The following is a 14878-nucleotide window of genomic DNA, read 5'->3' as shown; positions in this document are numbered from 1 at the left end:
TAAAAAAGCCCTGATATATACTTTGCCTTAATTACAATAGGTCCGTGCTTTAAAGCTCTGTGTCTGAGCTCTCTCTCTCTCTCTTGCGCCAAAGCTTTCCCTGTGAAAACCCACTCTTTACTGCTGAATTGGAGTAAATGGCAATCTGCTGAAAACCTGCATTGCTTCAGCTTTAAAGAGCAGGTTTTCACAAGGAACCCTATGCCTGGAAAGAGCAGGGGTAAAGGTAAGTGTGGGTAAGCCCCAGTTGGAGCCAACTGGGACTCCTCAAGTTGCCTCCATTCCTGAGAGGGTAGTCAGAGAGGCAGAAGGGTGAAAGGACCAAGATTCTCCAAATTTGTCCTCAGCTGACTGGGGAGGGAATACAGATGAGCTGAATAGGAGACTCATAAATATCTGTCTACTCACAGTGCTGACCTTAGTTGCTCTTACCACTTGCTCAGCGACCCCAAAGTAACTAATGAGGTCCCAATGAACTAATTAACTCAGTGCCAGGGGTTTTACCCTTGGAACTCTCTTCCATTTTCCCTTGCTGCAAATTATAGCCATGGGGAAGGGTACGCACAAGTAAAAGCATGCTACTAATTGGCCAATTCTGGGCATTGCTGAAGGAAAGAGCACAACCCCTGTACCCCTTCCCTCAGCAAAAGGCAGAGGGAGAAAAATAAAGAGACAGAGGGATCGGCCTGCCCTGCCCTTCTCTTCTGTTCCTGCCATCCAGTCGTGCCCCCGACTGCCAGATCCACCTGCTTCCCCAGTAGGGACACGGCATCCGACTCCCCCCCTCCTCTCCACAAGAAGGATCCCTTCCCCAGCTGCCAGTTTGCTCAGGTTCTCGCTAATCTTGCATCGCTGCTGCTTGGATTGATTCCTCCCTAATCCCCTCACCCAGAGCTGCCACAAGGCCCAGATGGTAGCATCCAGGCCACTGACTAAACTGTCCCCTCCTTCAGCAGGGCACTGGTCTCTGGCAAAGCAGGGCTAGGAAGCTGGCAGCGGGTGGCAGGCGGAGCCCTTACGAGTGTGCTTCTCGTCTGCCTCGTCCCCTTCCTCGTCAGGCTCGATGTCCTCGGCCTGCGTGATCCAATCCAAATAGCCCTTCAGGTCTTCCTCCATCTGCTGCTTCTCCCGTAACTTTTGGAAGTCACCCCGGGCCTTTGCCTTCTCTCGCTCCTTGGAAAATTCTCTGTGGGGAGAAATGGGTCAAATTAGCCGCACAGGCCAGCTTAGCCATCTGCTGAAAGACACCTACTGGTGCAAAGCCCGCCTGCCAGTAGCACAGCCTTTGATCCAGTTGGTTGTCATGTGTTTGGCACAGCCGGAAAGCTCTCTGGGTGCTTAAGGGACACACAGGGCTGAATCAAAACATCAGAAAGTCAGAGCAGGGAATGAGAAATTAAGTACAAGCTCCCACCTACCTCCACAAACATATAATACATACACTCCAATGTCAGGATCATCCACACGCCAGCTACCCACAGATCTGGCTACCTCAGCTAGGCCACAGATGTCACAGGCAGACAGCGAACAGAAAATACACCACAGATGGTCAACCTGTGACATGGGGTTGTGATAGTTCATGGCACTTCTGAACCACTCCTGAAATCTGCAGCACTCCTGGCTATGGCATACGAGAGTCAGGCCTGAATTCTTGCCTGATATGCTAGTTCTGCACTGCTCTGCTCTACAGATCCATAGATTAGAGGCAAAACCATAACAAGGCACAGGGTGGCAGAAGAGCAGCCCTGCTAGATCAGACCAAAGGCCCATCTAGGGCAGCATTTTGTTCTCACAGAGGCCAGCCAGATGCCTATGGAGATTCCACAGCAGGACATGAGCACAACAGCACTTTCCCACTCATGGATCCCAAACCTGTGAGGTAGATTAGGCTGAGAGACAGTGAATGGCCCAAGGTCACCAAGTGAGCTTCATGGCCAAGTGGGGACTAGACTGTTGCTCTTCCAGGTCTTAGTCCAACACTCTAACCACCATACCACTTGGGGTCTCTAGTATAACGTCTAATGCTTTGGGCATGGCTTGTGTCACACTCAAGGCTGCCCCAAGACATTTTGGAACCTGCAGTGAACCACAAAATAGTGCCTCCACTCTGGCCAGGAAAGAAGGGGTGAGTGAAGATCTACATCTGGAACAATGGGGAGGGGGAGATCTATATCAGGAACAAGAGCTGGAAGAGACCAGCAGCACCTCCTGTTTGCAAAGAGGCTGCAGTAGAGGCAGCACTGGGCGGCGGCAGTGGGGGGGGCTTGCCAAGGAGATTTTGCCCTCCAAGAAGTGTGCCGCAGCTGTTGCTGCCACTGCAGCAGTGGCAACAGTGGGCGATGCTTTCCTTGGAGGGCGGGTCTGCTGCCCCTGTGGATCCTGCCGCCTGAGGTTGTCGCCTCACCTTGCCTCATGGCAGGGCTGGACCTGTGCACACCTGCTAAAAAAAATCAGTCACCACTACTATTATACACTATATCAAAGTGCCCTGACAAGTTGGTATCTCAGCAGAATGGCTCTTCCCTTTGCCTGGCATCTGGCATCAGTCATTCTGGCCCTAAATCCATAACCCACTAGTTTCTTCTGCTCCCTTCGCTGGGGGGGGGGGGTACAGCATAGAACCTGGACCACATCAACTGCCAGCAATCATTGCACACACTAACTTGCATATGCTAGGCTAAAAGATATCATACCAACTCATGGTTCACGCTAACCAGTTAACTACACAAGAGATGTCATGGTTTAGAGAGGTGGTCTGCTACCATTTCCCGTTTTATCAGTACTCAGGTTTATAACTTCACTCTACTAGGTGTGTCTTTGAGAAGGTAAGCAACCATTGTAAACTATGCTTTCTTAATTCAGATATCATACTAAACCATAGTTAACAAATATAATACCGGTACTTCAAACCAAGTTTTCTGTTTGGTTTGCCCAACAATAGTTTGTCAATTTAGACATCACACAATACCATAATTACATTTTCTGGTTTTATTTTATGTCCTTCCTACCCTCTTTTTGCTTATGCTTCATTCTTCCTATCTGACTGTGAACCCATGGGAACGGGTTTGTCCCCTCACACCCCGTGTGGGGCTAACATTACTTTAAGCACCCAATGAATGAATCATAACAATTCCACAAATGAGCAAAATCAATTCAACAGATATTACAAAGTACAAATGCAACCCATGCTACCTTTGGCAGATTCTGGATCTCTCACAGAAGTCACCTCCCCATTTGAATGCTGGTGGAACCATTTTGTGTGAATGGTTACATGCTATCTATTTATCCAGCTATCCAATTACCACATGTATGTAGGCACAAGAAGCAGCCCTCAAAGGCATCCCAGAAATACACTGGCTGATTCACATGCTATACTCACTCCAAATCCGACTTACCCACTCAGCACACCCAAAACCAGATTGAGCACGAAGAAGGAGCCAAAGATGACAAGGCTGACAAAGTAGAGCCAGGGCAGCTCGTGACCCATTGCATCCTGCATCTGGAGTAGAGAGAGGGACAATAAGCAGAAACTTATATGGATTGCTCTGTATGAGCCATTGGCAGTGCTGCTCCCCCCTGCCCCCACTAGTGGAGGAAGCTGCCTCACCCAGTAGAGCACATCGGTCCAACCTTCCATGGTGATGCACTGGAAGACAGTCAGCATGGCAAAGAAGAAGTTGTCGAAGTTGGTGATGCCACCATTGGGTCCTTCCCACTTCCCACGGCACTCACTATTGTTCGTCAAGCATTCCCGGCCATGTCCAGAGAAGGCACAAGGTGATGGGTCCTCCTCAGCCTCCAGGTCTGCAAGGGATGCAGAGAATTTTTTTTTGGGGGGGGGGGTGGACGGACAGGGAGAAGAGTGACAGGTTCATTCTAGTGCTGAACCAAACTATGTTTCACAAACATCTGCATATCTCTCAAAATGTGCCCTGTATTTCCAACACCCCCCACCCCCCAAATACTAAAACATACACACACCAAAAATTCACTTGATAGTTCAATATTCTTTTAACATTTAGGCAATTAAGCATATCAGTAGACAGCTTTTAAAATCCAGTCATGCATTTATGTTGCTGAAAATGAAACTGGCTATTTGGGTTAGAATCATAGAATTGTAGAGTTGGAAGGAATTCTGAGGGTCATCTAGTCCAGTCCCCTGCAATGCAGGAATATGCAGGAGGCCCGTATGGGGATCAAACCCAAGGCCTTGGCGTTATCAGCAACACACACTATCTAACTGAGCTAAGAGAGGTTGCATGTGTAAAGGGAGTCCTTGGAGCACCCACAATTGCCTGACCTTGGCTCCCATAGGTTCAGGTCAGGGGTCACAAGCAAGAGACTTCAGCCAGGAGCTAGAAGCAAAACAGTGGTCTGTAGGCCTGATCTTTATTGTTGCAAGACTTTCCACCACCACAAAGACGAAGCAGCCAGAAGACCCAAACAATGGTTACGTCAGTCTTAAAAGTTTCCCATAATACATTTCCAGAAGCATCATCAAGACATCGTAGATACATCACAGAAAAGGTGTGGTCACAGGTAGAACCTGAGATCCAGGAATGTACCTGTCAATCAAATATATTCTTTCACAGTACAAACTCCTTGCAAAGGTCCTGCAGACAGACATGATTATGGTGGGCTCACTAACCCCTCCCTTTATACCTCACTTCCCTGGGTCCTAAATGTCATTGGAACTGAGACTGATACAATGAGTAATTTCTTATGGCTTTCTAAAGTTTTCTCATTGAGCCAGTACGTAGATACATTTACCAGTGAATTACTACATTTGGTATTGACACTTCCCCTGTTTTCCTTTGTTGGAGGCCTGAGGCTCTGTGAGGAGTCGTGGGCACCTTCTGCAAACTCTGCTGTTATTCCTTTTCTCAACATTAGGGACTGCCGCCAGGGATCTGGAGCCTCTGACCAAACAGGCACCTTGCGAATGGAGCTTTGAACCCAAATGAATGAGGTTTTGATAATGTGCAGTGAAGACTCCCCGTTCTTGCCTCGTGATGAGGCAAGGCTCGGGGGAGGGGTCTCTCAACCTCTCCTATTCAATTTCCCTGTAACACATGAAACTCACTATGTAGCTCCTGATCACATTGTGAAAGGCTCTTTCAAGTTTATAACAACAACAGCAACAAAGCAGCAGATGATGATAAAAGATAGCTGCAAATAGGTATGAAAAAATGTTTGAAAGAGAAGCCTTTCACATTCTTCAGAACTGCAGCTCTCACACTGAAAACTGAATCCAACAGAAATTCATCCCAGCAGTGCTATGCCCCATTCTGGAAGGAAGGAGTAGGATTATTCCCTGCAGTTCATTTGCACACACTTGGATTGGTCTCTCTCCCTAAAATTTAACATTTTAGGAGGCAAGAATGATCTACATACCTCCCCCCACACTTGCAGAACTATACCTGAACCAACGATGAAGCAGGTCTTGTGCATGCGGCCGATAAAGAGCTCCAAGCCAATGATAGCATAGATGATGATGACGAAAAGGACAAGCAGCGCAATGTGCAGGAGGGGCACCATGGCTTTCATGATAGAGTTCAAGACAATGTGCAGGCCTAGTTGGTGGAGAGGATTCAGAACATGGTGTTAACTTTGCAGAAGCATGATGAGCAGTGCTGCAGCATGCAGCGCAATCACAACTGGCCATGCATACAGGGGCACATGGCTGCAGGTGGAGAGCTCAGTCTCAGGAGCGGAATACAAGCAGAAGGGGTGGAGGATTCTCCTTCACAGCACAATGAACATTTGTAGAGAACCTGAAGCTAAATCATTTGCAGATGAATTGTCTCTGGGTCAAATTTCATACACCACATTGAAGGAGCTGCTCCTGCTATCCATTGTGCAATGTGCTTGCAGCAGTGCAGAGCATGGTGAATACGGCTGTGTGCTGCTGTACATAGCATGTAATACAATGTGGAAGCATGAACTAAAATACAAGTGGTGTTTTAATGTGGCCCTGCACAGCAGGCACGCAGTTTGTGGGAACTGTATTTAAGGAGACTTGCAGAGTGGCTGTAAGTCACAATAATGCAATCACATGGAATGTGTCAATGTGCTGCCTAGCAAGACAGCATGCAAATCTGTGCACGTAGCATGCTCTGGGTAATACTGTGTGTCTGCATGGAAGCCAACATGAAGCTCGATGTGCAGGTCTGATTGCATACAGTGCAATACCTGTATGCATTGTAGCAGATTAAACATGAGCTGCAGTATAATACTGCAGTGTGATCTAGTGCAGAATGATAGCATATGTTTTGGCAAAATAAAGTGACTCTGGCTAATGCCACGACATGCAGTGAGGTGCAATAAGGCAACCATTATGTGGCATATGCCCCCAAATTGCTGTGAATGGTCTTTATTGCTCTATGGTATAGCAGTGCAACTGTGCACAATGCAGTGTGGATATGGCATCACAAGAACACTGCGACAACACATGGTACAGCACCTCTCTGCTCAATAAGCTACTCTGGCAAAGCAAAGCAGAGTGCAGCCACTATGCAGCTAGCAGCAAAACCAATACAGTGATACCTCGAGTTACAAACGCCTCAGGTTACAAAGTCCACTAACCTGGAAGAGTAACCTCGAGTAACTTTGCCCCAAGATGAGAATGGAAATCATGTGCCGGCGGCACAAGAGCAGCAAGAGGCCCCCATTAGCGAAAGCAAACCTCTAGTTAAGAACAGTTTCAGGTTAAGAACAGACCTCTGGAACGAATTAAGTTCATAACTAGAGGTATTACTGTATGTACAGTTAGGCACATAATATGTGGTACAGCAGAAATACCATATACAGTAGTGTATATGTACAGTATATAAATGCAGCTCAGAGCATCAACTCAACGGCATCTCCATTTGACCCAAAGCAGTGCAAAGGATGGTGCACTGATTGTTATCAGCTTCTCTCTTCAGAGACTACTACCAAGGAAACATAGGGGGGGCCCTCCAGACATCCTTTTTATTGCACATCATGATTATTTGCGCTCTTGATGTTTTGGGGGCAGTTACATGTGATCCCACTTTCAAAACTGTTTGCACCTGCAGAAGTTTTGTAGTGGTCACATGGCTTCATTTCCAGTCAGCGCATGCCCGGTAACTTCCAGCTGAAACCCCTTAATTTTTATACCCCAAATGTTCTGGTTTATTTTTGTCCTCCATTTGTTGTGCTGACAGCTCCTCTGCCTAGCAATAATGGGATAGCATTGGGGAGACATCACACAACAAACTAAAGCAGAATCAATTAACCACTACATGTATGATTATTGTGTCAAGAACATATTGCAGAAAGTTCACCAACAATTAAACACCAGTCCGGAGGCGCCCTGTGTGTAAAAGAGAAAGATGCTTACTAGGGACACCAGAGACGAGGCGCAAAGGTCTCAGGACACGGAAGGCTCTCAGAGCTTTGACATCAAACCCACCCGGCTTCCCACTCATGTGATGAGCCTCTCCAGGCTTGTGGGAAACTTGTTCCAGGATGACACTGAAGAGACTGGAGGGGGGGGGAGAGGATCATGATGAGACAGGCAGGGGACCTTTCTTCCCATGAAGAGCCCACCCAAACACAGTTAAAAGAAAGACAAACTAGCTTCTAGCCCCATAGACAGACCCATTTATGGCCTTCACTCTCTAGGGTTAACAGTGTGAAGCAGGCCCTGGTGGGGATTATTGTTGTTATCATCATCATCATCATTATTATATCCACTCTATGGTCCCAGAGTGGGTTACAACATTTAAAACACAATGTTGAGGTGCCAGCCATTGATAGACCAATCCTATATTTTAATCCTTTTTAAAACTACCTTAAGGAGGGGGTGGTCAGTCTCTCCTCTCCTCTCTAATTCTAGAGATCAGTGTTCTTCCCTGGATGAGGACTCAGAGTATTGATCCTCAGGCTATAAGGACTATCCCCTTTTCAAGACCATTCCCCTTAACCTAATCCCAAAGGGAACTAAGGATTTGGGGATTGTCTGGCGAGATGCTTGAGCCTTCCCCCCCCCCAAAAAAAACACACACCAGAGCTGGGCTCTAAAATGTGGGGTATAATAAAGGCAATTAAGCATAATTCCTTTTGCTCTCCTTTGAGCAACAATAGCTGGCCTCCACATATCTGATAAATTACACTTGAATCCTCAGGGCATCGTATACGATGTTATTCCATTTTATCCTCAAAATAGTGAGAAAGTGGCCTGGGCTTACCCAGTGAGCTTTACCGCTAAGCAGAGAAGAAATCTGAATTCAGCTCTCCCTGGTCCATGCCCAACACTGTCTACTGCTCTACACTGCTGCTCAACAGATGGCTCATGATCCATGCCAGCATCTGACACACCATGGCAATAGGCCCTGGGGCGCACATTTAATATAATGACGTGCAGCCATTTTGGGTAGTAAAATGTCCTTGATGATGGTGGAGGGGGTTTTACTTGGGACTTCTGCAAAGAAGGCTTGCCTGAGGGCTCCAGGAGAAATATCCCCCCGCCCCTCCACCAGTGGGTGGCTTGGTATGTAGCACATATTACAGTCTGAATTGCATGGGCCATGTGTAGGGGACCTTCGGTCCTCCAAATGTTGCCGAACTAAAACTCCAGTCAGCCCTAGCAAGTATGGCCAATATGTAGTTCAGCAATATCGGAAGGGCCACAGATACCCCACACCAGTCATAGGTTAATTTGTAAGCAAATGAACAAGTGGGATGGAGAGAAACCTCCAGGTACAGCAGGATCTCAGGCTGGCAGGGGGTGTAGGAAACTGCCCTGAAGTAGGTCTGCCAAGCCCAGTGCAAGACGGGCTCTTTAGGTTATTGAGCAAAGGTATTTTCCCCAGTCACCTGATCCTTTCAACCAGAGGTCTTGGTTCTGAACCTGGATCTTTCCATGTGCAAAGTGTGGTCCCTCCCACTGAATTAAGAGTTCTGGCTATTGTCCTCTTTTATATACCACCCAATACTTTTTGATTCCAGGGTAATTAGCAATCACACAAAAACACCATTAAAACTACAATAAAACAGCATAAGACAATTTAAATGTACTGTATCTAAGAGTCACGGTGAATTTGGATAAAGTGTTATCTACATGATCTCTGTTGGGTCATATATGCAAGATAATTGCTCATTTTGTTTATTTTATTTAAAATGAAATAAAATTAATTTATATAAAAAAGACATGGTGAATAATTGAAAAATGTTTTCAACTGGCACCTAAAAGGTAGCAAAGCAGGTACCAGTCAGAACTCACTGGAGAGGATGTTCCCCAAACTGAGGACCACAACCAAGCATCTCCATGTTCTCCAGCTGCTTCACCTCTGGCAGCAGAGGCATCTGGGGAAGCCCGTTTCAGGTGGCTTCCATAAATGGGCAGCTTGGTGTGGTGCATTATTTTGCTTGAGAGCTTTTACAATTACTTGCATGTCCTTCCCCTGCCTCATGTCCATCAGACTCCCCTTTCAGGCACCAGGGTGCCAGGTGTCAACCCTTGTCCCAGCTAGGGACCATCATAGGCCTCATTCCTCTCTTAGCAGGCTCCACACTTTGAACTACCAGGTACCACCCCTTAGGTCACAGGTAGGGATGGGTGAATGTCTATTTCAGTTTCTCATTTTCTAGGCTTAAGCACAGCTCTTCACATTTCAACATCGGTTTGCTTTATTTTTTTAAAGGCCTCATGAAAATTCATCCGCATTTTAGTGCTGCTCTGCTTGTTCCCTTCTACTTTATTTGATGTTGTGTCTGCATGGCCTATTTACAATAAGAGTCCTTTTCATATGTTCACAGCATAAGCATTTAGCTATGGGCACTGGCTCTGGCTAGTTGACCATTTCAAGTCCCTTCAAACACAAGACGGGCCTCTCCCTTCCTACTAACATTGCCAGGTACAGACCCCCAATAGGGCTTCCTGTACTTTTAACTGTTTGGTTGAAAGAATTATGACAGCTTTGTCCATCACAGTGGTAAGAAAGGACACATCCTTTGGCACACATTTTACAGAAACAAGGGTTTTTCTCAGGACCTGGATCTAATTCCTCAACTTCGTTAATAATCGCTTGCTATACAGACTTATTTGCATTAAGATGCTGCAGAAGAGCTGTGCTACTGCAGTTTCCCCAAATCTCCCCTCTCTCTGTTGCCAGGCAGTCCATTTGGAGAGCTTTACTTGGGACTTTTGGCAACCTGCAGAAGTGATTTGCACTCACTCATTATGCCACGGAAAAAACTCACCCCACCACAACGATGACAAAATCGAGAAGGTTCCAGCCATTGCGAATGTAGGCGCTGGGATGCATGACCAGTCCATAGGCAAGGATCTTGAGGAAAGTCTCCACCGTGAATATGATGAGAAAAACATACTCCACTTGCTCCTGTGGAGGAAGAAGGCCAGTAGGCCCAAATTATACTTCCAAGCCTCTCCTGCTTGTGTCCTGAGAAGCAATCTATCACTTTACAGTGGTACCTCAGGTTACATATGCTTCAGGTTACAGACTCCGCCAACCCGGAAATAGTACCTCGGGTTAAGAACTTTGCTTCAGGATGAGAACAGAAATCGTGCTCCGGCAATGCGGCAGCAGCAGGAGGCCCCATTAGCTAAAGTGGTGCTTTAAGGTTAAGAACAGTTTCAGGTTGAGATGGACCTCCAGAACAAATTAAATACTTAAGCCGAGGTACCACTGTTTTGGTATTTGAAACCAGTCACATGTTCCAAAGTCAGGACAATCCCAAAGAGCTCCACTTGAAAGCTCCAGTCCTGGAAAGTTACACTAGAGACAGAGACTGGAAATTCCCATCAAGGGAAATGGGCAAAAAATTCTCTGGATTAGCATTATCTCAGTCCAACACCAGCACAAGCAGCTTACAGAGTGGGCAAGGAAATAGGAGGGAGAGCAAAGAGTTGGGAGTATCACACATATACATGGCTACAGGAATAAGTGCGACCACTTGCACACACACTCCCCAGAAAAGAGGAGCGTGCATTTGTCACTCACAGCATGCAAAATTCAATATAAACAAACACAATAACACAGGGAAGAAAAGATATGTGGAGCTATAGCACATAACCCAGAAATCCCGATCAATAGGCCATCCCTATCACATCTTTACTGAGACCCACTTGTAAGAGAACCAGAAACACAGTGCAGTTAGCACTACTTTCTGCTTCTTTCCTTTTATACCGGTAAATGTTATCCTCTCCTTCAATGAGAACAGAATCTCTGGACTCTGTCCTGCCATTGTAAACAACAAAGCCCTCCCCCAGTGGTACAGTATATGCACTGTGTGAACTGTAACAAAAAAATTAATTATTAAAAAAATGTCTGGTAGAGAAATGAGATCAAGTTCTGGTGTCAAGCATTTCAGGATTTACCCTAGAGGGGAGAAACAGAGATCAGAAACTGGCCCCCATCCAGTTTCAGTCATGGATTATTCTGGATTTACTCCAGGGAAGCTGAGATCAAACTCCAGCCCTGACCCCAGCTGCAATCAGCAGAGGACTTCAAATTCATAGGGGAGCTTCTGTGGCCTCACTGCAAGACCCTCGGTCACCAGAGTGAACTAGGAAGCTGTGGGGATGAGGGGGCAGGGGGGCAGCCTGTTGCCTCAGCTGCCCCCAGTCAGGTGGTGGATTAATGGTTATTAAGAGATAATAGTTTTAATTAGCATTAACGTGTTGCCTCAGACAGAAATCAAGATGTAAAAGTGGAATCATTAAGGAAGAAGGAGGCCACGGCAAAGGAGTTTACTGGACTACAAGGTGAAGAAAAATAAGGAGCAGCTGCGTGATCCAGGATTTGGGGTATCTCTAGCCGGAAGGTGGCATGTGGTGGGTTACAGCAAGGAAGCAGACCTTGGAGACAATATTCCTAGCTTCACATGATGTTGTCTTCCTGTGTCAGACCCTGGGCCTACCCATCTAGTTCAGTACCTGTACTATCTGACAACAGTTTTCTGAGGTCTCCAGCTGTCCAAAATCCTTTTCACTGCATCCTTCAGCATGCCGAATATGTGCTCTGCCATTGCACTATGCCCTCCCCCACTCCCCACCCTTCCCTCCAAGGCTTTGGGAAAGGCGGAAAGGAACTCACCAAGTTGTGGTTGGAGACATTGGAGTCATCCTCAGGGAAGGGGATATAGACTCCTAAGGCCACACAGTTGGCGAAGATGGTCATAAGAATGAGGATATCAAAGGGTCTGGGAACATTCAGTTAAGGCAACAGACAGGAATTTCTTCTCCCTCCTTCCCCCAAGGAAGAAAAGAGGGCCTCCCCACCCCCACCCTGAGTCAGATGTCTCCCAAATTGTAAGAATAGGATGCTTCCATTCAACGATGCTGATGGCAGCACGGCGGATGGGGTTGTTCAGCCTGAGACAGAAGAGGGCTCGTGGTGAACGGTGCACCACGTTGGTCCCCTGGGTTTTATGCTTGTTGTGCTGGAGACGCTTCTTCTGGGCATTGCTGCCTGTAGAGCCCAGTGTATCTGAGCCCCCGCCAGCAAGTGTCCATGCCAGGGCCTGGCCTGTTGCCTCCACAAAAGCCTCGGCCGCCGAGCGTGGGATCTCGGGGGTGCCAGCTGCTGCAAGGTGGAAACAGGGCAAGGGGGAGTTAAGGATGGATCTAAAGGCTAACTGCCCTGTTTCTTAGAAAAGGCACAAAAAAGAAATAAGGTTCTGAAAAACACAAAAAGGTTGGTTAATATAGAAATATGACAGAGCACGTTCCACTGTGGGAGACGTTTCCAAGACTAAGGCCTCTGTGAGCTCAGGCTGAAATAAAACTTCAGATGTTTGCCTGGGACCTATGGTTTGGCCTCAGGACTTCACACTCATTCATTTCCATTATCAGTCCCAGTTATACATCAGAACACCTCATTCTGATTGCAACAACAAAGCCATACACTTCTCTGTTTTTTTCAGCTGCTGTTCCAATCTTAAACAGTGTCCAAGCCTCCTACCCTTTACTTCAACCCCTTTGCTAACCTAGGACCAAATGTTTAACTATTGAGAACCACTATAATGCAAAAGTTTGCCTGATGCTCCCCATAGCTGGACTCCAGATCATTCGTCTTCTACCAGCCCCTACTTACCACTGTCTTATTCCTCTCAGTATCTTCTGAACACACCCCTAAAAGCTGCAATCCCAAATGCACTAAGTAAACTCCTTTCAGTAACACTTACTTCTGAGTAAACATGTCTAGGATTGCACTGTAAGACTCCTACCCACCTCCCAACAGCTTGTCCCTACCTTGTTAACTAAAGGCATCTACATCTACTCACGTCCTCCGTTGCACTCGGACATCTTGCTGACTGGTTGCAGGGGGTGAGAGGGCAGATGAGGAAATCTCCAGAAGATGCTAGCACTTTAGACCAACTACCTCTTCCCCTTGCAAGGGGCAGCTTCCCATTCTTTTGGCCTTTCTCCCTGGGCGGGGAGGAAGGACCAAATTAACTCTACGTGCTCTCATGGGAGGGCAGAAGCAGGAGCCTTCCCAGCCCTGTAGATGCGCTCCTTGCTTTCCACAGCAGTGCTCCCGCTGAAAAGGATTTGAGCCCCTGCTCGTGTCTGCTTCTCTCTCACACTCTCTCTCTTTCTGTCGCTCTCCCTGCTTCGTTCCCTAGCTCTCGGTTGAGGATTAAGGCAGATTGCCTACTTTAAAGGGCAGCGCAGGAGGCAGGGAGGAGGGAGCTCACACAGCTGGTTAGGTCACTGACTGTTGAGAGCTGGGGACATCCCAGCCACACAAGCCAGCCTAGGCCTGGAAAGGGGTAGTATGAAAGATGTGACTGAAATGGGAACAGCCTTGTCACAATCCAACACACCCTACCTGAGTGTTGTGTAAAAGCAGCATAAGGGAGCTCTTGTAAATGATGGATCTCTCTGTGACCAAAACCAGACCGACACCAAGTCTTTTATGATGGCAAGTTTCCTTTCTTTCTTCAGACAGTCTGGCTTCATACCTCCACCCTCAGTCACCCTGGCACAGATTACGCACAAAGAGCCCATTTGCATGTCTTTTTGGGGTGCAGGATGGGATGGGATACTGAGATGGTTGTTCCCAATGTAGGGCCTTGCTCACTTACCTCAGGGCATTCTGGGGTGAACGGACCCAGCTTTTGTACTCCTGTGCACACTACCGCACAAACACTTTTACCTTTAAAACACATTCAAAACACAACCTTTCCCTTAAAAGAATCCTGGGCACTGCAGTTTACCCCTCAAAGAGTTACAATTCCTAGCAGCCCTTAACCAACTAAAGTGCCCAGAATTTTTTGAGGAGAAAATCCGCTTCTAATGTGCTTTAAAGGTATGGAGGTACAATGTCTTATGAAAAGGACAGCAACTGGCATAATTAATTGGTGAGTCAATAAAAATCTTAAAATTTACTATTGTTATTTCATAATATAGGGTTGCTTTTTAAAAACAATATTAGCCTGATGCCAACAAATGTGGAAAAAGAAGATAAGGTAGTCAAACAAATGTAAAACATTGGCACAGACTATACATGTATGAGATACAATTACTCTAGATCAAGTGCACTCTCAACACTGGTTTGGGAAGCAGTGTTTTCTCTTATGTTTCACATTGTTTCATGTGAAATAATGCATTTTGATGTGTTTTCCCCAAAACCAGCTTCAGAAAAAGAATGACATTAAGCCCATAATGTGTATACAACCTTTGTTTTCCTGCCTTCTGGCACAGGACAGGAAATGTAAAGCATTGCTTTCTGGTGGGTATGTCAAAATTCATGAATGGCTCACACGTGCCAACTCTAAACAGAGGTGGACTGTACCACTATATTTCATTGTTTGAATACATATACAGTGGACAACGTGGGTTGCGAACGTGATCCGTGCGGGAGGCACATTCACAACCCGCAGTGTT

The 14878-nt window shown here is 46.6% G+C and overlaps 1 protein-coding gene across 1 annotated transcript in view; it reads right to left on the bottom strand.

Moving 5' to 3' along the window:
* The window catches only part of CACNA1F (calcium voltage-gated channel subunit alpha1 F), a 58737-nt gene extending 44585 nt beyond the window's left edge, over positions 1-14152 (bottom strand). The window contains exons 1-9 of the mRNA XM_081895044.1: positions 13273-14152; positions 12314-12572; positions 12084-12189; positions 10228-10367; positions 7364-7506; positions 5421-5573; positions 3608-3804; positions 3396-3499; positions 1020-1186 (exon numbers count right to left, since the gene is read on the bottom strand). Coding sequence (XP_081751170.1) covers positions 1020-1186; positions 3396-3499; positions 3608-3804; positions 5421-5573; positions 7364-7506; positions 10228-10367; positions 12084-12189; positions 12314-12572; positions 13273-13294 — 1291 coding nt within the window. The 5' untranslated portion in view covers positions 13295-14152. The remainder of the gene's footprint in view (positions 1-1019; positions 1187-3395; positions 3500-3607; positions 3805-5420; positions 5574-7363; positions 7507-10227; positions 10368-12083; positions 12190-12313; positions 12573-13272) is intronic.
* Positions 14153-14878: the final 726 nt, after the last annotated feature.

This window comes from Podarcis melisellensis (genome assembly GCF_964234715.1).
Source record: "Podarcis melisellensis genome assembly, chromosome: 17".
Classification (NCBI taxonomy): domain Eukaryota; kingdom Metazoa; phylum Chordata; class Lepidosauria; order Squamata; family Lacertidae; genus Podarcis; species Podarcis melisellensis.
This window is presented reverse-complemented; position numbering and strand designations above follow the sequence as displayed.